Source organism: Helianthus annuus, chromosome 10 (assembly GCF_002127325.2).
Source record: "Helianthus annuus cultivar XRQ/B chromosome 10, HanXRQr2.0-SUNRISE, whole genome shotgun sequence".
Classification (NCBI taxonomy): domain Eukaryota; kingdom Viridiplantae; phylum Streptophyta; class Magnoliopsida; order Asterales; family Asteraceae; genus Helianthus; species Helianthus annuus.
The window spans coordinates 162,045,216-162,070,395 of NC_035442.2; the positions used below are offsets into that span (position 1 = coordinate 162,045,216).

Consider the following 25,180-nt stretch of genomic DNA (forward strand, 5'->3'; position numbering starts at 1 on the left):
ATACATAACATAAATTAAACATGCACAAGTAACACATAACAGAAACACACACACATATGTATTTAACCAAAATTGCGTATTTCGAGCTGCGAGTGCGATTGCGATGTTGGCGAAATTAGATTGATTATCGTTTAGTCGACTTTATCGCATTGTTACTTCCTATTATTCACAGTCGTAAGGCGATTCGTAGCGATAAATACACTTCGATTACTTCGATTCTTAACAATTACTCCACATAATACAACTAACGCAAAACATAAAACAGACTAACTATAAGTCAAAGAAGTCAAAACAGGAATTGAGCGAGGAGAGACAGATCGCAATTAGCAATCTTTCTTCCTTTGACTTCAATCTTGACCTTGAATTTGACTTTCGAGACACGGGGTGTTACAGCCTCCCCTAATTGAGGGAATTTCGTCCCGAAATTAGGCCGAAGCCGTAACAAACAACTGTGGAAACTTCGCCCTCATGTCGCTTTCGAGTTCCCAAGTGAACTCCGCGCCCCGTTTGCCTTCCCATCAGACTTTCACAATAGGAATGCGCGAGCGTCTGAGCTGCTTGGTTTGGCGATCCATGATTTCGACAGGCTTCTCCGCAAAGTGTAGTGTTTCTTTTATTTGGAGGTCATCGAGAGGTACAATTAAGTCATGCTTAGCCAGGCACTTTTGGAGGTTTGACACATGGAAAGTCGGGTGGACGTTACTCAGCTCCTCTGGTAGTTCAATTATGTAGGCGACTTTTCCGATCCTCTCAAGAATCTTAAAAGGTCCAACATATCGAGGCGCTAGTTTCCCTTTCTTGCTGAATCGGACCACACCCTTCCATGGTGATACCTTTAGGAGTACGTAGTCGCCAAAGTCAAATTCAAGGGGCTTGCGTCGTCTATCGGCGTAACTTTTCTGTCGACTTCGAGCTTTCAACAGGCCGTCTCGAATTTGGAGGACTTTGTCAGTCGTTTCTTGCAATAGCTCAGGACCGGTTAGTTGCGAGTGACTGATCTCGTGCCATTCAATAGGCGATCGACATCTTCTTCCATATAAAGCCTCGAATGGTGCCATTTGAATGCTGGAATGATAACTGATGTTATACGAGAATTTGACTAATGGTAGGTATTTATCCCAATTACCATCGAAGTCTATGACACACGAACGGAGCATGTCTTCAAGAGTACGGATCGTTCTTTCAATCTGACTGTCGGTTTGAGGGTGGAATGCGATACTCAGATTAAGCGTAGTACTGAGAGCAACTTGAAACGTTTCCCACAGTCGCGAGGTAAACCGAGCGTCACGGTCAGATATGATGTCGCGAGGCGTCCCATGATTACAAATGATCTCATCGGTGTAGATTCGGGCTAATCGTTCTACCTTGTAGTCTTCCCGTATTGGCAAAAAGTGGGCGGATTTGGTCAAACGGTCCACAACAACCCAAATGCTATCGTGACCTGATGACGTGTGCGGAAGCTTTGCTATGAAGTCCATAGTTATACTCTCCCACTTCCACATGGGGATTGGCGGTTGTTCGAGTATGCCAGAGGGCCTGTGATGTTCAGCCATGACCCTTGCACAAGTCAGGCATTTTCCAACGTAGAGAGCAATATCCCTTTTCATGCCCGGCCACCAGTACTTGTAGTGAAGGTCCTGGTACATTTTATCGGCACCGGGATGAATAGAATACCGGGATTTGTGGGCTTCGTCCATCAAAATATTTCGCAATTCGGTCCGCTTAGGGATCCAAATTCGGTCCAGGAAGTGGAATATCCCAATTGATTTACTCACTAGATGAGCTCCATCGTGATAGTTTCGCTCCTTCTTCAAAGTGCGTTCATTAAAACAGGCATGCTGGGCTTCGCGGATGAGGGTTTCGAGATCGTGTTGGGCTTGGGTATCGCGAATACTGAGCAAATAACTCCGTCTGCTGAGAGCGTCGGCAACGACATTTGCTTTGCCTGGGTGATAACGAATCTCACAGTCGTAATCGTTGAGAAGTTCTACCCATTGGCGTTGACGCATATTAAGTTCTTTCTGATCAAAGATATGTTGTAGGCTCCTATGATCGGTGAAGATCGTACACTTGGTACCATATAGGTAGTGTCGCCAAATCTTTAACGCAAAAACAACTGCGCCTAGCTCGAGATCATGAGTTGTATAGTTCTTCTCGTGGATTTTGAGCTGACGAGATGCGTAAGCTATAACCTTGTCCCGTTGCATAAGAACACAAACAAGACCAAGGTTGGAAGCATCAAAATAGACAATGAAGTCGTCGTTTCCGTCGGGCAATGTGAGAATAGGAGCATTGCAAAGCATGTGCTTGAAGGTTTGGAATGCAGACTCTTGTTCGGTTCCCCAAACAAAAGGCTTGTCTTTATGCGTAAGAGCGGTAAGCGGCACAACGATCTTTGAGAATCCTTCGAAAAATCGTCGATAATAGCCCGCTAATTCGAGAAAAGAACGGACTTCAGACGGGTTCTTAGGTGTAATCCAACTCTTGACTGCTTCAATCTTCACGGGATCGACATGAATACCTTGACTATTTACGATGTGACCCAGAAATTGAACCTCCTCCAGCCAGAATTCGCACTTGGAGAACTTGGCATAGAGTCGATTCCCCTGGAGTAGTTCGAGAACCAAACGTAGATGTTGCGTGTGTTCGGCTTTCATTTTGGAATCAAGACATCGTCGATGAAAACGATGACAAAACGGTCGAGATATGGTTTGCACACGCGATTCATCGGATCCATGAAAACCGCGGGTGCGTTGGTTAAACCAAAAGGCATAACAACGAACTCATAGTGGTCGTAACGAGTGCGAAAAGTGGTTTTGGGTATATCCTCCTCTTGAATACGTAGCTGGTGATAGCCTGAGCGTAGATCGATCTTCGAGAAACACGTAGCACCTTGTAGCTGATCAAACAAATCGTCAATGCGAGGTAGGGGATAACGGTTCTTGATGGTTAGCTTATTCAATTCCCGGTAGTCGATGCACATCCTGAACAACCCATCCTTCTTTTTGACGAAAAGGACTGGCGCACCCGAAGGAGAGGTGCTTGGGCGAATGAAGACTTTCTCAAGTAATTCCAGAAGCTGATTCGAGAGTTCACGCATTTCGGACGGTGCAAGTCGGTAAGGAGCTTTGGCAACAGGGTTGGCTCCAGGAATGAGGTCGATACGGAAGTCGATATCACGACTTGGCGGTAGTCCAGGAAGATCATCAGGGAACACCTGAGGAAATTCACGGACCACAGAACGTCTTTCACTTCTGTCTTCCTCTTCTTTTTCTCCTCCGCTACTACAATGTTAGCCAAGAAAGCTCTGTATTCCTTGCGGAGATACTTGCTAGCTTGGACACATGACATGAGTTCGAGGCCTTTCGAAGCAGTTTCGCCATAAACACACAATAGATCACCATTCGCGAGCGAGAATCGAATCATCTTGTCGAAGCACACAACTTTAGCATGGTTTTCGCGAAGAAAGTCCATGCCTACTATGACATCGAAACTTCCGAGTTGCATCGGAATAAGGTCGATTGGGAAGATGTGATTGTTGAGCTCAAGAGTATAATCACGGAGAACAGAATTTACGGCGACAGTTCTTCTGGTGGCGACTTCAACATCGAATGTCGAGGAGAGATGGGAGCGCTTACGATTAAGGAGCTTCTCGAGTTCAAACGACACAAAGCAGTTATCGGCTCAAGTATCAAACAAACATGAATCATAAATACCATTCACAAGGAACGTACCATTGACCACGTTGTTGTCAGCCTGGGCTTGGCGCACATTGATGTTGAAAGTTCTGGCGCGTGCGGCTTGTTGCTGCTGCTAAGGCTGCTGCTGCTGATGAGGCTGCTGCTGCGGGGGCTCTTGTTTCACCACCCTGTTCGGGCACATGTTCGCAAAGTGGTTGGGATCACCACATGTGAAGCAGACTCTGGCGTTGATCGCGGGTGCCTGAGCCGCTTGCTGGCCTTGCGGGGCTGGGAGCAGAGCTTGATGAGCAGTGGCAGGAGTTGCGGTGTTGCGGGGACCAGTACGGCAGTTGACAGTAAAGTGGCCGTACATGTTGCAGTGGGCGCAGAAACGACAGGCGAGACCCACCAGGTGATGATAGGAACATGTTGGGCAGGCCGGGTGGCGGCCTATGTATGCACGCTTTGCTGGCGGTGCATGAGTAACTGGTGCTGGACGGTGGTGGGACTGCTGCTGAGCCGATACGGCTTGGAGTGGAGCAGCAGTGGTAGTGACAGCACAGTTCTTGTTGCTGGAGCTGCTGTTGTTATTCTTCTTCCTGTGGCGTGAGGACTTTAATGATTGAGGAGCGACGGTTTCGGCGGTTGGTGCGGTGGTAGCTTGATGCAGAGACTTTGAAGCTTTATCCCAAAAACCAGCTTTTACCCGCTTGTCGTTGATCTCGGCGGCAAGCAGATAAGTTTCTTCAATCGTTGTTGTCTTTGCGGCATGAACAAAATCAGCAACATAGTCGGGTAGAGCTCAGATGTACTTCTTGATTTCCATATCAGGCGTATTCACTTGATCGGGGCAGATGATGTTGAGCTGCTTAAAGCGAGCAGTCAGGGTCGCGTTGTCTCCATCCTTCTGCTTTATGTTCTAAAACTCATCCTCCAGCTTTTGGCGTTCATGGGGAGGGCAGAATTCGTCCATCATGATGGCCTTCAACTCTTCCCAGGTCAGCTCATAAGTTGCATCATTCCCGCGTTTGTTCCGTTCGGCCGTCCATCAGTCTAGTGCGCGGGACTGGAAGACGCCGATTGCGTTTAGGGTACGGAGATTTTTAGGACAACCGCTTTGGCGCAGAGTGACTTCGATGGAATCGAATCATCGAAACATAGCCGTTGGGCCATCTTCTCCAGTGAATTCCTTTAGACCGCAAGCCTTGAACTGCTTGAAGCTGAAAGCAGTCTTGGTAGCAACTTTAGGAGCTTCGGTTCTAGACTCCTCAGACGATTTGATAACGTTCTCGTAAATTTCACTCACGATCTGGGGCACAACCTTGGCCACTTGTTTAGCGAGGATGGCAGCAAGGCGTTTGTCCCTCTGTTCTTGGCGAGTGAGTCGTGGGTGACGAGGTCCAGATGATGGTCCGGTTGACATTGTCTGCAACAGACATCGACATAGGTCACAGACACGTCATAATCGAATCTCACCTCACACGTCTAACACTTACTAAAGCTCAGTAACACGCATAATCACGTAAACACATAGGCATAAAATCACAGATTCACATAGAGACACGTAAGCACATAAACACATAGACACGTAGGGCACAGAAGCACGTAAGCACATAATCACCAGATACAGTCAGAATACAGAAACCTATTATTCAAAGCATGCGAGCGTTTGAATACAGCGATCGCGTTTAGCATAGCGAGTAGTATAGTATAAGCGTGTAGTATAGCGGGCTTCGTACGGTGATTCCTTATAGTAGTAGCGATTTGTTAACGTTTTGAGATAAAAATGCAGTGCGAGTCTTGCGTGTCAATCGAAGTGAAAGAAAAATCGAATAAATCTCCAAAATTTAAACACATAAGTAGGTAAGTACACATATAAACCCATAAAATCGACGAATCATCGGAGTCAGCAGTTGCGGGCTCAGAATCGAAACACATAAAAATCAAGAAATAGATTGTCTGCGGCTATTAGACATTGACTATCCAAAGTGGTTCGACTATTCTCAAGGACTTGTAGTACACATTTTGACTTTTAGGACTGTGCTTTTGCCTCGAGTCTCGGGCGTTTGGCACGCATTCCTTCGGTCATTCAGTGACTTCAGGTCGTTGGAGTCCGTCGAGGCTTTGGTGAGAGTTTGTAAAACCAAGAACAAGTCGTCAAGGTTAGGGTTTCACCCCTGGCTTAGCAACTTCTTTCTTATTTTAATAAAAATAGAGACGAAAATCCACGCTAAAGTATGGATTTCACTCCTTGTTCAGCGCGAATTCTCGCATTTTATAGATAAATACAGGTCAAACAAGCAATTTAATCGAGAGTTTGCGGTTTTCACACCTAATCTCGACTTAAGCGCTTATTCATATTGGAAAATGCGAGTGCAGTGTTAGTGTAGTGTAGGCGAGAATAATCGAGAAATTGCAGTAAGCTCATGCATAACCTTTACTGGACATGCACGAGTCGGTCTATTGGGTCCTAACTATAGACTAGGTCTCTAAGACATCGACCCGAACTAGGTCGAGTCTTGCCTAATTCCCTATAGTTATGGCTCTGATACCAATTGATATTCGCTAATTTACACATATTTTAATCCCCCATTTTATCCCCATTTTATGCATTTTCGGTCGTAAGACCGTCATTCGGATACTTAATCATGTATACTTTTGTTTACAGGCCTAAAACAACATACAAAACAAGAAAATGATGAAAGCGAAGATTTTTCGGGTGAAACGGCTGAACTGCGAAGATTCTGTGAAGAAATCTGATCTGGGCAAGTTGCACCCCCGTGCGGTTGGTGGCACCCCGTGCGGATGCGACAACAAGGCTCAGCTCGGCGTTGCACACCCAGTGCGATCAGGAGTGCAACGAAATCTTGGGAACGTACCCCCGTGCGAATGGTGGCACCCCCGTGCGGATGCGACAACAAGGCTCAGCTCGGCGTTGCACACCCAGTGCGATCAGGGTTCCCTTCCTAAACAAATCGAAACCCTAGCCCTTGCAAGAACTTCACAAATCATGAACACCCGGCTGATTTCCTAACCCCCTGTCACTAGAAACTTGAAAAATTTCGAAAAGATTTGACTGTTCTGATTCGGGGTTAAGAATCTGCAGAAAACGGGATCGCACGGTCGTTCTGTACATGGAACGATCGTGCGTATGCGGGTCGTTCATGATTTTTAACTGTGTAGAAGTGATAGAGGCACCTAGATTACCACTTTGTGTTAGCCTTGTTCTTTGTGTTATGTTTCCCGTAAACCTTACATTACCCTTTAGGATTAACCATGTCGAGCCTTCCCGTTTACCTTTGTTTACCCAACATAATCGCCCACTTAGCCAAATTTAGCCTTTTTATGTTTTAAACCTTTTAGTGTTGAAACTCGGTCAAAATAATCGTTTAACTAGTGCTTGTTATAGTTTAAATTTTCAGTGTGTATATCCATTTGCTAAAAAAAATAGAAAATAAAACACCCTAAAATAGTGTGAAGTAGACAAAAATCGAGCAATTTTGAATGCTAAAAATGTTAAAATGTCGTTGATGAGCTCGATTTCGCAAAAGTCGCCTTTTTAAGGCATTTGTATGTATAGTTGTATTGTTTGATGCTAGTTAAACGCTACTACCGAGTTTTAACCATTTCGCCACTTTAAATATCCATTTCCATACCCTTCGCCCAAGCCTAACGTTAAAACCCGTAAAGACCTCTTGATTTACACTTTTTCGCATGTTAGTTGGTGGAGACGAGATCTTATGACAAGCTTATGATATTACACATTTCATTGACGAGGCATTGAGTGTTTGCACGTACACATTTTATGTATGGTTCATAAATAAAACCGAGTGTGTGAACATTATGAGTTGTGTAAAGATTAACATGTTGAGTCAATTAAATGTGAAGTCACGGCTTTTTGGTTACCACCATATATTTGCATATGCTTGTTTGGGTTTGATTCATTTGATGTTGTCTTTCGAAAAACCGGCTAACCGTTTGTAGTTATTTCAATAAATAGTGTGTAAATTATCGTTCTTGTTTGATTCTATCTTTAATTGCATTTTAGTTTAGCTTGCTTGAGGACAAGCAAGGTTCAAGTGTGGGGAGATTTGATATTCGCTAATTTACACATATTTTAGTCCCCCATTTTATCCCCATTTTATTCATTTTCGGCCGTAAAACCGTCATTCGGATACTTAATCATGTATACTTTTGTTTACAGGCCTAAAACAACATACAAAACAAGAAAATGATGAAAACGAAGATTTTTCGGGTGAAACGGCTGAACTGCGAAGATTCTGTGAAGAAATCTGATCTGGGCAAGTTGCACCCCCGTGCGGTTGGTGGCACCCCCGTGCGGATGCGACAACAAGGCTCAGCTCGGCATTGCACACCCAGTGCGATCAGGAGTGCAACGAAATCTCGGGAACGCACCCCCGTGCGAATGGTGGCACCCCCGTGCGGATGCGACAACAAGGCTCAGCTCGGCGTTGCACACCCAGTGCGATCAGGAGTGCAACGAAATCTCGGGAACGCACCCCCGTGCGAATGGTGGCACCCCCGTGCGGATGCGATGACCAGCACCAGCCCGGATATGCACTACCAGTGCAGCTGCTCGTGCCACCCCAACCTCGGAGACGCACGCCTGTGCAACGATTGGCACCCTCGTGCGAGATCCAAGACCAGTCAACTCTGCTGATGTCATAAAAGTATGGTGCAACGTAATGAAAAAGTGAACGGTCGTGCACTTTATTGGCACGACCGTGCGATCGTAAAATGATATAAAAAACTTGCAGAAACATTCTGTTCGTAACTCTGGACATTTTGGGAGCGATTCTGGCGATTTTCAGGCTCCGGAGGCTTCTGCTGTCACCCGGATTCAAGCCACATTGTGCCGATAAGCTTTGTTATCTTCCAGATTCTTAATCTTATGCTTGTTTATGGTTTGGTTTTCTAATCTTTCCGGAATTTTGTTAATCTTTCAAGCATTTAGATTAATATTTATGTATTATTGTAGCCTTTGGGCAAAAACACAACAATCCCTTGCTTGATTATAGCCATTAGTATGTTAATCTTTGTTTGTAATGACATTTGGAAGTATTTTCTATGATTATCTTTGATGATTAGTTTGCAACCTTGTTATTGATATTGATTTCTTGATTATAAATAATTGTGTTGGATGATTGGTACTTGGTTAGTTGAGATAGTTGAAAATTGAAGCTTAATTAATCATGTATTAGTAAACTTTTAACTTGGTTAACTAGTTTAGCTTGGTTAAAATGTGGGCACCATGATACTAGAAATGGTTAGTGGTTTAATAAAATGTAATTATTGTTAATCAAGAAAGCTTGCTGTCACATAAGGACCTTAACGGGTTAAATGGTGTCGTTATAAATTCTTGCCATGATTTGTTAGCTTAGTTAGTAGTTTAGGCCAAAATTGCTATCTTGGTGACTTTATGTGCAAGATTTGTAAAATGAACTCGGATGTGATTTAATCTAGTTTATGCTTGTCTCGGTGGTTGCATTGTGTTTATCAGTGTCGCTTTCCTTGTTTAAGTGAGGTTAGAAAACTCCTAACGGATGACTAACTTATTTTTAAGAGATTTTCATAGACATTTATCAATTGCACGTTAAAGAACAATTTTAGGTGGTTAAAGTGTGTTTATCGTTTTAGCTTTCCGAATATTGTCATGTTAGGATTCCCGAAAGGGATACTAATTGTTTTAAAAATGGAAAATTGACCGAATGCTTCTAGTGCCCAAACCGACTTAGTTGACATGCTTTGGTTGTGTATTAAGCAAGGCTATTTATCTATTTTAGTATTTGAAATCTACTATGTTTTATAAGTATTTGTTTATGCTTACTTTAGTTTATTAAAAATCAAACAACTTATGTTTTTACCGGTAGTTTAGTGACAAAGGTCTAGTATTATTTCTCCGCCCATTTCCTTGGATCGATACTTGGTTCTTACCGATACTTTACTACATATATGACGGGGTACACTTGCCTCTTTCGTGTGTGTTTTGATGTAAAAGTAATAATCACTTTTATAAATTTAAAACCAAATCGTGTGTAATTTCATTGTAAAAATATGTGTAGTCGCGCACACATCAAGTTTTTGGCGTCGTTGCTGGGGAAGTGGCGAGTTTTAGGAACGACCCGATTCATTGTGTTATCGGTGTATATACTTGTTAATATTTGTGAATATTTTCTTGATTATTTATTTGTTTATTTATTTTGTTGATATTTCTTGCTTTTAATTCAATTTATTCGTTTTTATATACTTGTTAATATTTGTGAATATTTTCTTGATTATTTATTTGTTTATTTATTTTGTTGATATTTCTTGCTTTTAATTCAATTTATTCGTTTTTGTGATTCTTTTGTAGACTTGTGAATTTTTTTTATTCCATTTATTTGTTCGAATTCGGACTCATTATTCATTTATTCTTTGAGTTTTCGGCTCCGAAAAAATCATTTTTACACTAGCCGATTCGATTATTTCCATTGCTTTAATTTTTATAAAATTTCGGGCCCATTTTCGGATTTTTATAAATTTTTCAGCCCATTTAAAATAATATTCTGTTTCTTTTCAGCCAAAAAAAAACAGAATTATTATAATAATATAATATTCATGTGTGTTGGTTTTTCGTTTGCGGTTGATGTCCTCAACCCCTGCAACCGCCGCTGTATAGCCTTTCGACGAACCCGATCGTGATCTGAAGAGACGTCTTCGCAAAAGATCCCGTGCGGTGGCAGCTGTGGACGAGCCGATGGTACCTGCTGAGGCCGAGGGCTCAGCCGACGCAGGGAACATCATCATGGTGGATGACGAGCGGCCGCTAAACAAGTCGAACCAACCCGGAGGCGCGGACCGACGATAGTAGCACCTACTTTTGAACTCCACACCCACATGCGTCTTAAGTGTGATGTTGAGAGTCTACGCTACTGACTCGAGGACCAAAAATGTAGCAAGAGCGTCTTTGTCGCTTTAGGGGTAAAAATGTCTATATTTGTGTTTTTCTAGTTTTAGCGTAATTTTGGTGTGTTTGGTAGTTTCCGTAGTCGTGTACAGTTTTTAATCATACCGAGCGAAGGTTCTATGTTAGACAAATGTTAAAACAGTTAGCGTGTTGCAAAAATGGCGAAAAACGGCCAAAAAGAGTGCTGAAACAGGTTTCTGTTGCAAACAGACACATCTGCAGATTTGGCATGGCCGTGCCATGGTCACACGCCCGTGAGATTTCGGGCTGGCCTGCACCTCGAGTCGCACCCCCGTGCATTACCGAGGTCAACGTGCAAGAATGGGTCAACATCGGATCCGCACGCCCGTGCGAAAATCCGCACGACCGTGCGCATGGTCAGGGGCATTTTGTCATTGTTCCATATAAAAGCCCTCATCTGCATCCACTTCTCACATTCGCGAAACCCTACTGCACTCTCGTTCCTTGCCGATTTTTCCCCCAAAATCGCACCATTTTTCGCACGGTTTCTCAGATCTTCTCGCACGGTTTGTTTTTTTTTTCTTGTCGATTTCCTGTTTTTATCGCTTTCTGGGGTTAGATTCTCCGATTTCTTCAAGGCTTTATAGGGTTCCCTTCATAAACAAATCGAAACCCTAGCCCTTGCAAGAACTTCACAAATCATGAACACCCGGCTGATTTCCTAACCCCCTGTCACTAGAAACTTGAAAAATTTCGAAAATATTTGACTGTTCTGATTCAGGGTTAAGAATCTGCAGAAAACGGGATCGCACGGTCGTTCTGTACATGGAACGGTCGTGCGTATGTGGGTCGTTCATGATTTTTAACTGTGGTGCCGGATATGCACGGTGATGCGACCAGTCGCACGTCCGTGCAATCCCGTCATGTTCCGATAATCAAGACCGCACCACCACTGATCTCGGTGACGCATGACCATGCGTCCATTCGCACGCCCGTGCGAAACACCCAGATCAGTTTGACAGAATCTTCATAACTGTGTGTTCGGCTTAGCATGAAGAGGAGGAGCAGAATCAGCCACCACCACCCACACCACCACACCAGCAGTTCCAGCAGCACCAAGACTGGCCACCCGGCATCCCATCTTATCCTGATTTGTACCAGCAATTTCAACAAATGCAGCTGAACCAGGAGCAGCTACGAGTCAACCAGGAGGTGGTGCTGACGGTAATGATGAGTAGCTGGTGGTGGTAGTAGCATTTCAGTACTCTATATTTCGGGTGTTCATTTTGGTTGTTATTTCAACACCCCCGGTTATGTACTCTTTATTTTCAGACAATTTAGCTTTTATGTCTTGTCTTTGTTTGGATTTTAGTACTTCTATTTATGTATATTATGGTTTATTTGGTTTATTTGTTTCTGTTCTGTTTTGCTGCACTTTGTGACATACTTGCAGATTTTGGCTATCAAGTCTTCGACCGGAGCACATCACAGATACAGCTTGGAAGTCTCGTTACATCACAATCATCTTGAGGGGAGTATTATTCTCCTTTTTCTCTATATTTCGGGTTTCGCATTGGGGACAATGCGAAGTTCAAGTGTGGGGAGGGGGTTAACTTTGTTAACTTTGTTTGTCCTCTAAAAAAAATCATCCAAAAATATCCGTTTTCTGTATATATTTTAGTAAATAAACCGGTTGGTTGTGTTTTAGAAAGCTTCGGACTTGATAAAAACTCGACAAGCAAAATAAATTTTGAAAAAGAAAACCGGAAAGCGTGACAAACAAAGAAAGACTTGCATGATAGTGTTCACACTTTTACCCATTCCTTCCGTTACGTGAGCATATTTGAGCCTTGATATTGTTTTATATTTGTTCATTTCGGATATAGGAGTGAGCCGGATGTCATGTGCAATTTAGAACTTGTCACTAGAATGCTTGTTAAGACCATGAACTTGCGGAATTGTGTAGAAGTGATAGAGGCACCTAGATTACCACTTTGTGTTAGCCTTGTTCTTTGTGTTATGTTTCCCGTAAACCTTACATTACCCTTTAGGATTAACCATGTCGAGCCTTCCCGTTTACCTTTGTTTACCCAACATAATCGCCCACTTAGCCAAATTTAGCCTTTTTATGTTTTAAACCTTTTAGTGTTGAAACTCGGTCAAAATAATCGTTTAACTAGCGCTTGTTATAGTTTAAATTTTCAGTGTGTATATCCATTTGCTAAAAAAAATAGAAAATAAAACACCCTAAAATAGGGTGAAGTAGACAAAAATCGAGCAATTTTGAATGCTAAAAATGTTAAAATGTCGTTGATGAGCTCGATTTCGCAAAAGTCGCCTTTTTAAGGCATTTGTATGTATAGTTGTATTGTTTGATGCTAGTTAAACGCTACTACCGAGTTTTAACCATTTCGCCACTTTAAATATCCATTTCCATACCCTTCGCCCAAGCCTAACGTTAAAACCCGTAAAGACCTCTTGATTTACACTTTTTCGCATGTTAGTTGGTGGAGACGAGATCTTATGACAAGCTTATGATATTACACATTTCATTGACGAGGCATTGAGTGTTTGCACGTACACATTTTATGTATGGTTCATAAATAAAACCGAGTGTGTGAACATTGTGAGTTGTGTGAAGATTAACATGTTGAGTCAATTAAATGTGAAGTCACGGCTTTTTGGTTACCACCATATATTTGCATGTGCTTGTTTGGGTTTGATTCATTTGATGTCGTCTTTCGAAAAACCGGCTAACCATTTGTAGTTATTTCAATAAATAGTGTGTAAATTATCGTTCTTGTTTGATTCTATCTTTTATTGCATTTTAGTTTAGCTTGCTTGAGGACAAGTAAGGTTCAAGTGTGGGGAGATTTGATATTCGCTAATTTACACATATTTTAGTCCCCCATTTTATCACCATTTTATGCATTTTCGTCCGTAAAACCGTCATTCGGATACTTAATCATGTAAACTTTTGTTTACAGGCCTAAAACAACATACAAAACAAGAAAATGATGAAAACGAAGATTTTTCGGGTGAAACGGCTGAATTGCGAAGATTCTGTGAAGAAATCTGATCTGGGCAAGTTGCACCCCCATGCGGTTGGTGGCACCCCCGTGCGGATGCGACAACAAGGCTCAGCTCGGCGTTGCACACCCAGTGCGATCAGGAGTGCAACGAAATCTCGGGAACGCACCCCCGTGCGAATGGTGGCACCCCCGTGCGGATGCGACAACAAGGCTCAGCTCGGCGTTGCACACCCAGTGTGATCAGGAGTGCAACGAAATCTCGGGAACGCACCCCCGTGCGAATGGTGGCACCCCCGTGCGGATGCGATGACCAGCACTAGCCCGGATATGCACTACCAGTGCAGCTGCTCGTGCCACCCCAACCCCGGAGACGCACACCTGTGCAACGATTGGCACCCCCGTTCGAGATCCAAGACCAGTCAACTCTGCTGATGTCATAAAAGTATGGTGCAACGTAATGAAAACGTGAACGGTCGTGCACTTTATTGGCACGACCGTGCGATCGTAAAATGATATAAAAAACTTGCAGAAACATTCTGTTCGTAACTCTGGACATTTTCGGAGCGATTCTAGCGATTTTCAGGCTTCGGAGGCTTCTGCTGTCACCCGGATTCAAGCCACATTGTGCTGATAAGCTTTGTTATCTTCCAGATTCTTAATCTTATGCTTGTTTATGGTTTGGTTTTCTAATCTTTCCGGAATTTTGTTAATCTTTCAAGCATTTAGATTAATATTTATGTATTATTGTAGCCTTTGGGCAAAAACACAACAATCCCTCACCTTATTATAGCCATTAGTATGTTAATCTTTATTCGTAATGACATTTGGAAGTATTTTCTATGATTATCTTTGATGATTAGTTTGCAACCTTGTTATTGATATTGATTTCTTGATTATAAATAACTGTGTTGGATGATTGGTACTTGGTTAGTTGAGATAGTTGAAAAATGAAGCTTAATTATAATCATGTATTAGTAAACTTTAAACTTGGTTAACTAGTTTAGCTTGGTTAAAATGTGGGCACCATGATACTAGAAATGGTTAGTGGTTTAATAAAATGTAATTATTGTTAATCAAGAAAGCTTGCCGTCACGTAAGGACCTTAACGGGTTAAATGGTGTCGTTATAAATTCTTGCCATGATTTGTTAGTTTAGTTAGTAGTTTAGGCCAAAATTGCTATCTTGGTGACTTTATGTGCAAGATTTGTAAAATGAACTCGGTTGTGATTTAATCTAGTTTATGCTTGTCTCGGTGGTTGCATTGTGTTTATCGGTGTCGCTTTCCTTGTTTAAGTGAGGTTAGAAAACTCCTAACGGATGACTAACTTATTTTTAAGAGATTTTCATAGACATTTATCAATTGCACGTTAAAGAACAATTTTAGGTGGTTAAAGTGTGTTTATCGTTTTAGCTTTCCGAATGATTGTCATGTTAGGATTCCTGAAAGGGATACTAATTGTCTTAAAAATGGAAAATTGACCGAATGCTTCTAGTGCCAAAACCGACTTAGTTGACATGCTTTGATTATGTATTAAGCAAGGCTATTTATCTATTTTAGTATTTGAAATCTACTATGTTTTATAAGTATTTGTTTATGCTTACTTTAGTTTATTAAAAATCAAACAACTTATGTTTTTACCGGTAGTTTAGTGACAAAGGTCTAGTATTATTTCTCCGCCCATTTCCTTGGATCGATACTTGGTTCTTACCGATACTTTACTACATATATGACGGGGTACACTTGCCTCTTTCGTGTGTGTTTTGATGTAAAAGTAATAATCACTTTTATAAATTTAAAACCAAATCGTGTGCAATTTCATTGTAAAAATATGTGTAGTCGCGCACACGTCACCAATCTGTCACACCCCAACCGATGGCGGAAACATCGGGGCGTGGCACTGAGCGAAACAGATTGTCCAGAAGTTTCCATAACAATTATCATTACCAATCAATTTAAAGTAACATGTCCCATACCATGTCTTAAAAGACAAACAAATTATTACAGGCAAATCAAGGCAAATTGTTCTGTTCCGACAACTCAGGTTTCATTAGTACAGACAACTATTTGTTGGTTACTAAGACTCTTTCCTAGCCTTGATTTCCAAGCAAATAGACACCTTAAGCACCTGTCACATACGTTAAAGTAAAAGTCAATACACATAGTGTAAAGGTGAGTATACAAGTTTGATAATAGCATATAGAGTTCGAAATAGATTACGCATAACCAGTACGTACACTGAGTAAAACGAAGCATGTTAGTTATCGACATGAACCTATCGATACCAATGACTGCGGGTTGACTGCCCAAGGCAGTTCGTACTACATGATCACCACTGTAATCCATGCAAATAATTGTCCTTAACAACCCCCGTGTGAACGGGTGCTGAGTCCAAACTATAGTACTATCGTTGCTAAGGCAGGTAGACAACATTCCATATGTAAACATAACAAACAAGCATTCATTAAGTCACGTTTAACATGCAGTAACTGTTAGCGTTAAAAGTATTGCGTAGTGTGTTCGATGTGATTTAGAATAGGTAACGTATGTAACACCCAAAAGTGCGAAAGCAAAAAGGGTTCGAGTATACTCACAGCGGTTGACGGATTGAAAGGAGCGCTAGGGAGCAGGGTTAGCCTGAACAGATTGATAACATAACGATAAGTGACGCATAAAATGATGCAAAGTGCGAGTGGCTCGGATGGCAGTTCGATCGGATAGCCGGTCGCTCAGATGGCAATCCGTTCGGACAGCGGTCCGGTCGGACAGCTAGTCCGGTCGGATGGCTGTTCGAGTGGATTGTTTCTTCCTTTGAGAAGGATGTGTTTGTGTATGATGGCTTAACTTTTGAAGTTTTTGTTGTAGTATTTTGAAAACATTGAAGTACCTCTACCCTTTAGGTCGGTCGATCGGACGGTCGTCCGATAGGTTGACACTTTAGGGAGAACAAGTTCTTAACAGGTTGTCACTCGATCGGACATCAGTTCGATCGGATGGCATCCTTGGTGCATTGAACACGTTAGAATCGTTTAAGTATTAAAGTCCAAATGTTTCATGATTCGAATGGCAGTTCGATCGGATGGTATTCCGATCGGACAGCGATTCGTTCAACACTCAGACTCCAGATCTTGGTAAGATTGGTTAAGTGTGGGACCCATAGTGTAAGTCGTTCGGACGGCCGGTCGCTCGGATGGCTATCCGTTTGGACAGCAGTCCGGTCGGACAACACTCCGTCCTGGTCGTTCCATTCGTTTTACACTTGTCCGTTTTGATTGTTTGTCGTTTTATCGAGACGTTTTGATAACGAGTCAAGCAACAGGAACTTTGTCAATACTTGTTCCTCCTAATCGGACAGGAATCACCCAAATCTGATTAGTTAACTATTCGAGACGGTGTTTCACGTTTAACCCGAAATCAGTAAACCTCGTGGATAGAATACGGATCTTGAACCAACACAACCACAGAAATAAGTAGTAAGTCGGCACAAGCTCCGATTCTACCGGTTTTGAGTGCATTGAGTGTAAAAGAGTTGAAAGAAAGTTGGAAAACCATCTTTCAATCCTTTTTGTTGTGAATATGTTTAGATCTATGAAAGGTCTTCGTTTGTTTATGTGGAAATCGGTTAGATCTAGGTTGTTCTTGGTGGATTGAGGCCAAAACATGAAGTTCTTCAAGAACACATGATGACGTCATCCTAGAACACCTCGGATCTTGATGATTTCACGGTTAAAAGTTAAGATTCAAAAGATAGAAAGGTGTAGGAGTGCGTGTAGATCAAGGAAGTACAATATTTAGGACGAGATCATACCGGAATTGCGAGAAATCGAAGGAAAAAGCGAGTAGGAGCACTGGTCGGACGTCACTTGCCAAAAGTGGAAAGAATGAAAGTGACATGGGGTATTAATAGGATTCCAAAAGTGGAAAGGGCTGGTCGGTCGGATGGCACCTCGCCCGGGTGGTAGCCCGGTCGGACGGTACCTCGACCAGATGGCAACCTGGTCGGATAGCAATCCGGCCGGCTGGCACCTGGTTCGAGTGTTCAGTGCGACGAGTTTTGCTATTTCGATTGCGATTGCGAGCGATGCGATAGAGTTTCCTAGTCAAATTACTTTTAATCCCAACTACTCATATCTTGCGCTATCTCTTCTCTACCAATTATCATACTATATCTACATACAAGCATCCTTATTTCGTATTCGTTTAGCGCTTGTGATTCGATTGCGATTGAGCTCGATTGCGTTTCGATTGATTACCACACATCACATAAATTAAACATGCACAAGTAACACATAACAGGCACATACACACACATATGTATTTAACCAAAATTGCGTATTTCAAGCTGCGAGTGCCATTGCGATGTTGGCGAAATTAGATTGATTATCGTTTAGTCGACTTTATCGCATTGTTACTTCCTATTATTCACAGTCGTAAGGCGATTCGTAGCGATAAATACACATCGATTACTGCGATTCTTAACAATTACTCCACATAATACAACTAACGCAAAACATAAAACAGACTAACTATAAGTCAAAGAAGTCAAAACAGGAATTGAGCGAGGAGAGACAGATCGCTTAGCAATCTTTTCTTCCTTTGACTTCAATCTTGACCTTGACTTTGACTTTCGAAACACGGGGTGTTACAGAGTCCGGGTGTGACGGCCCCCCTGATGTCACCCTTATGAGAAAATTATGTGATCTCAGAGTTAACTTAAAAGCTTGGAGGGGCGATATTTTGAAAAAGAGTTATGAGGAGGTGACTTTGGCTATGGCTGATCTCGAAAATATTCAGACCGTTATGGAAGAAAGGGATATGACTGAAGAAGAGGAGTGGATTATGTTGGAAAGTAAAAAAAGTGTTAAAGGAGGAAGAAGAACGGAAAAGTAGAGACTTAAGACAAAGATCGAGGCTAAAATGGGCTAAGGAAGGCGACGAGAATTCAAATTTTTTCCGTGCTATGGTAAACTGCAGGAAAGCGACTAATTTAATTCATGGTTTGGAGGTTGATGGATCTTGGGTGTCGAAGCCGTCTCAAGTCAAAAAGGAGGTTTACAGGTTTCTTAAAAATAAATTCGTTGAAGATTGTGTTGAACGTCCTCGTCTTATTTGTGCCGATGTTAAGAAAATCTCCGACGCCGACTCCATGTTTCTAGATTCTCGGTTCACTCGGGAGGAGATCAAGGGTGCTGTGTTTGAGTGCGGCAATGATCGGGCCCTGGGCCCCGACAGTATCAATTTTCGTTTTGTTAAGCATTTTTGGAATTTATTAGAAGACGATTTTTCCAATATAATGGCTGAAATTTTTTGAACATGGGGTGATCAATATGGGATGCGGATCCTCTTTTATTGCCATGATTCCTAAAGTTAAGGACCCGATCAGGCTGAAAGATTACCGGCCAATAAGTTTAGTAGGAATCATTAACAAGGTGATCTCGAAGATTTTGGCGAATAGACTAAAAAGGGTGCTGGACTCGATAATTTCTCCGTCTTAATCTGCCTTCATTAGTGGGAGATACATCCTGGATGGTCCTCTTATTATCAATGAAATTCAAAACTGGATCAAAAGAGCAACAAAAAAAGGTTTTTATTCTCAAGATCGACTTTGAAAAGGCCTACGACAACATAAACTGGAACTTCGTGTTGGATATTCTTGCTCAAATGGGATTTTCAAATAAGTGGTGCTCGTGGATCAAGGGCGTTATTTCATCGGCTAGGGCTTCGGTTCTGGTCAACGGCTCCCCGGCCTTTGAATTTAAATGTCATAAAGGTATGCGACAAGGGGACCCTATTTCCCCTTTCCTTTTTGTCATTGTAATGGAAGCTTTGTTGTGTATGATAAATAAAGCTTGTGGTTTGGGATTAGTCAAGGGCGTCTCTCTTCCCAATGATGGCCCTGTTGTTTCTCATTTATTTTATGCAGATGACGCTGTCATTCTTGGGGATTGGAGTAGGGAGAACATCCTTAATGTTGTGAGAATTATGAGGTGCTTTCACGCGTGCTCAGGGCTTAGAATCAATTTGTGCAAATCGAATTTATTTGGGGTTGGAATTCAGTCAGGGGAGGTCGAAGAGATGGCTGAGATAGTTGGATGCAAAGCGGAATCTTTCCCGTTCAAGTATCTTGGTTTGACTGTTGGGGCAAATATGAACCGGATTACCAACTGGAGGCCGGTCTTTGATATTTTTGAGAAACGTCTATCCTTATGGAAAGCCTCGTTTCTTTCTATTGGTGGTAGAGTCACCCTGATTCGGTCAGTTCTCTAAAGTCTCCCCACTTATTATTTTTCTCTTTACCGCGCCCCGGTAAAAGTTGTGGAGGATTTGGAAGCTTTGATTAGAAAGTTCCTTCGGGGGGGGGGGGTCATCGGAGGATAAAAAGTTGCATTGGGTTGCGTGGGATAGGGTCACTTCTCCTGTAAAGATGGGTGGCTTAGGGCTTCATAAATTAAAAGACGTGAATACGGCTTTGTTAACTAAGTGGGGTTGGAGACATAAAAACGAAAAGGAAAGTTTGTGGGTTAAAATTGTCAATGCATTGCATGTTGGAGGATCTGATTGGGACTTTCTCCCGGCGAAAAGAGCTTATGGCGGAGTTTGGTGTAACATTGTTTCGGTTTTAAAGAAGCCTTTGGTAGATAATTTGCCTATTCGTAATTTGTTCAAAGGAGTGGTGGGTAAGGGAGATAATATTTTGTTTTGGCTCGATCCTTGGCTTTACGATGTTCTGTTGAGAAGTCCCCCTCCCTTTTTCATTTAGAGGTGGTGAAGACATGTAGTGTGCGTGATCGTCTTGACGGGGAAGGTCTTTGGCTTTGGAGGCACGACCCGGACTCTGACGCCGAAGTGGCTGAATGGCAGTCCTTACGGGCGGCTTTAGCTTCGGTTAGCCTGTCTACTATTCCGGACAGGTGGTCGTGGTTGGGATATGGTTCGGAAGGCTTCTCGGTGACTGCTGTGAAAAAGCACTTAGTGTCTATGATCGATTTTAGCAGCCGGTTCGTCATGGATTGGTGCAAATGGGTTCCGAAACAATGTAACATTTTTGCTTGGCGTGCAGACTTGAACAGAATCCCGACGGTTGAGGCGCTTGCTAAGAGAGGAGTGGTGGTAACTGACGATATGTGCAGTTTCTGTAACGAAGGTTTCGATTCCGTGACTCATCTTTTTACTACGTGTCCGCTGGCTTTGGGTTTATTGGAGAAGATAAGCTTTTGGTGCCGGATTCCGAATTTTTTCATTTTTGCTTTTAGAGACTTGCTTGAGATTCATAATCTGGGTGATAGAAGGAAGTCGGAAAGAAAGGTTTTACACGGCATTCTGCTTACGGCTTGTTGGGTGTTGTGGAAGGCTAGGAACGATCTGAGATTTAATGGCAAGAGGTGTTATGTCGACGAGATTTTTAGCGAAATTAGGGTGGTTAGTTTCTTTTGGTTTAAACACAGGGCTAAGAAAGGTAGCTTTGATTGGGGGATTGGTGTAAATTTGTGAACATGTAATTTGTTGTTTGTTTTGTCCGTCCCGGTTTTCGGGTTTGGTTTTGTTAATGAAGTTCACCTTAAAAAAAAAAAAAAAAAAAAAAAAAAAAAAGACAAAACAGTTAATGACAAAACATTAAGACATTTAAATATTTAATATACAACCATGTTCATAATCTGTCTATAATAATTAGTTTCACAACCGTGTTCATTATGTGTCTAAACCCAATTAATGTACAACCATATTCATAACAGGTTAAATAGGTCAAAATCACTTCAAGTGTATCTTTAATACATAAAACCTTCTATATCATTTTATTTACAAAACTAGATAATCAAAGAGCTAATTTATTTTAGATGAAATTTGACTAATGCACTGATGAACACTTTGTTCTATTCTTATCTTTCCCTTTATTCTAATCATTGGTGACAATATTCTTGTTTATCTTATATTATTAGGCTGGAAGGTATGGTTTGGCTCATCCCCACGGGGATGAGCCTCCACATAGGCGCCACGTAGGCGGCTAGCATGGGATGAGCCAAAATGAAGATGGAGGGGGATGGAGGATGGGGCCCCACCACATATTTTTTATTGTTTAAGTCATTTTAATTGTTTAATTTTTATTTCTTTAACTTTTATTTTTTATAAATAGTATTCAACATTTAAATAAAAATACTACATAAAGGAAGATAATAAAATCCATTACATAAAAAAAATAAAAATTACATAACCTAAAAAATAAAAAATTACGCTACCTAAAATTTGGAAAAAAAAGACTAGATTTAAAAATTTAAAACAAACACACTACTCGTCTTCGTCTTCGTCTTCGGCTCCGTCACCCTCCACAATGTTAACGTTGTTCCAAATATGTTCTACCAAATCTTGTTGAAGGTTTGCATGCGTGAAGTCGTTTGTTAGCGAGAACGAGTTTAAATCCTGTTGTGGGGGATCAACCGGGACAGTGTTCCCCCAAGATGCATTCTCATCATACTCACAAATCGCCCGACCTTCGTCTTCAATAATCATGTTATGGAGCAAAATGCAAGCGTACATACAAAGACGCAGCCTTTTTGGGGTGAACGCACGTGCCCGTTGTGCAACGATGGCCCATTTTTTCGTAAGACACCAAAAGCGCGTTCGATGTCTTTTCTTGCAGCTTCTTGACGCTTGGCAAATTTTTTCCGTTTTTCATCCTCGGGATACGGAATAGTCTTCACAATTGTAGACCAAGACGGATATATCCCGTCAGCAAGATAATACCCACGTCTATACTCAACCCCAGAAACTGTAAAACTTGTGTCCGGTCCCGTTCCATTAACGACATCGGTAAAGATGGCCGATTGGTATAACACGTTAAGGTCGTTAAGTGAACCAGGGAGACCAAAGAAAGAATGCCATATCCACAAATCTTGTGATGCCACAGCTTCAAGTATCACAGTTGGATAGCCGTGATCACCTCGCGTATATTGGCCGCGCCACGCAGTCGGGCAATTATGCCACCCCCAATGCATACAATCAATGCTACCAAGCATTCCCGGAAATCCGTGCCTTGCTTCATGCGCTTGGTACAACTGTTGAACATCATACGCGTTTGGTTTCCGCAAATATTTTTTGCTATACAGTTTCACCACATTATGGCAAAACCGATACAAACATTCCCGCGTAGTTCTTGCCGACATCTGTAAGTACTCGTCCAAAGCGTCGGCCACTGTCCCGTACGCCAGTTGTCGAATGGCCGCAGTACACTTTTGTAACGTTGTAAACCCTTCATAATTTCGAGCATCCGGACGTTGCGTGAAAAACGGGTCTAGCCCCGCCAAATCATTGGCAATCCTTGTGAATAAGCGGCGACTCATTCGGAACCTGCGTCTAAAAATGTCGGCGTTGTAAAGTGGCTCATCCGAAAAATAATCGTTCACCAATTTCTCGTGCGCTCCTGTCGTATAAAATATATAAGTACGAGATAAAAAAAATAAGGACAATGAAATTTTGTAATGAAAACCTTGGCGGTCTCTGTTAATGCGTATTCGTGTGGTAATAACATTTTCACCAATTTCTTCCTCTTCCTCTTCGTCTTCCTCTTCCTCTTCGATTAAAATCTGTCCCGCCCGTAGAACAGCGTTTGCGAAAAACATCTCCTCTTCGTCATCCGAAGACGAGGGCCACCAAGGATTAGAAGCCATTGTGGGTAAAAGGATATTTTTTTTTATAAAAGTAGGGAGAAATTGGTATAAAAGTGAGAGTGTTTTGGGTTGAAAGTGGGGAAATAATATTGAAAGTGGTTGAATTTATAGGAAAAAATGAATTTTTTTTTTTATTAAAAAACTAGCCGTTCAACGGCTATATGGTTTGAAATTTGGGGCGGCACACCCGTCTTGTGCTCGCCGGTTGTGATGTTTGCCGGGCCAGGGGGCGGTGTGGGGGTCCGGCGCCGGGCCAAGCCGGCCCCCATACCTTCTAGTCTTAGCTGTTCAGTTTCCTTTTTCTTAAAATGCACAAAGATAACCTTAAAAGTTGTTTCTTTAAATTGAAAGGATAATGTTTGTGTTTGTGTTTGAAAAGGTCCTCATGAGGCTGTTGAAGCAAGCAAGCCACATGGGTGCAGAATGGCCATATAATTATTATTTAACAAACTAATAATGTTGAGATGGAAATTCCCTATTAAGAATTTCTTTATTAATGTTCAAAGCTCAGTGGAACAAAAAATATTAGTTAGTTGCTATAACAAAACAAATGCTACCAGGATAATGTGCAAATGAGCTCAGTGTGGGAATGAATATGTAGTAGTTTCATAGCAAACCCTGCAAACAAATTTGTCAAGAAGATTATTTTTGTAACAATTGAGCATAACACTAGAAGACAGATAATAAAAACCAACCTAAATAGAAACATCAATATATAAGTTGTGTTCTTGTCATCAAAGACGAAACTGCGTAATATATATACTTGGGTTCCTTCGAAAAAATATATGCATTACCTATACATATCAATTTCCATCCTTATTCTACCATATTGTATATTTCGAATTTTACAAAATACAAATCACCTTCCTATAATCATTGAAAACCTGAATAACCTCACCCGATATAATAACCTGAAGAACACCCCTACTCCATAGAAGGGAAAGTGAAGAGGCTTGAGATAAAAGTTGTGTATCAAGTGCATACTCTTTTTTTTTTTTTTTTTTTTGTCGAGGGAGGCTACATGAGAGGCAAGGCATGTTCTTTATCAAATCTCTGGTTTGACTTGGGCGTAAGTCATTCGTTTGGATCTATTAACTTTCGTAGAAAAAGGTCTTAGTCGTAGAGCGAGTAAATAGTAGCCTCCTCGTGTGGGTGAGTGAAAGAGGTATTTAGTAGTTGCACAATTAAAATAGAAAATGCTGAGATTAATATGTGGGTTTGACATGATCCATTTGGATTGCAAAACAAGCCAAATTTGAGGTATCTTCAAAGTTATACCCTTATACAATTAGCAACTTAGGGTATGTTTCATTTTTTAAAAGTCACACCTTTTGGTTCATATTACTCACACCCTTTCATTATATACTTAGGTTATGTCTTTTTATTTAAAAGTCACATCTTTTAGTTCATTTTACCCACACCCTTTCATTTGTTTATTATATATTATATTACCTATACTTACAATTTACAAAAAGCAAAGTATTTCTCTTTATCCACGTGAAGTTTTGAAGGGATGCAACTTATATATTTTTACCCACTATATCTCTACCCAGATAACCGCCATCACAATCCAACAACAATATTTACTCTCAAACTTTACCGTTGTCATGAGGCCGACACAAACATTCAACAACCTGCGTGCACAAACGGAGGCGTCTCCTCTCACCACCCCATTTCAAACAGCACGCACGTCTCCTCCAACGGCCACCACCCCCATCGTTTGCCACCTTTTCACCACTCTATATAACCATCACCACCCCCATTTTTGTTCTTGTTGGTAATCGAACATGCGAATCACAGGTTTGAATATAAAGAATTGAGAATCGAGAATAATAAACTTGCTTGTATTGAATGAAAAGTGATGATTACAATTGACATAC

General features: G+C 41.7%; 1 protein-coding gene across 1 annotated transcript; it reads right to left on the bottom strand.

Moving 5' to 3' along the window:
* Positions 1-21,191: 21,191 nt before the first annotated feature.
* Positions 21,192-23,300, bottom strand: LOC110883075. The gene is made up of 4 exons (XM_022130930.2): positions 23,120-23,300; positions 22,244-23,053; positions 21,926-22,130; positions 21,192-21,195 (listed from the first exon to the last, which is right to left on the bottom strand). The coding sequence occupies exons 1-4, from the start codon at positions 23,298-23,300 to the stop codon at positions 21,192-21,194; spliced, it is 1,200 nt and encodes a 399-aa protein (XP_021986622.1).
* Positions 23,301-25,180: the final 1,880 nt, after the last annotated feature.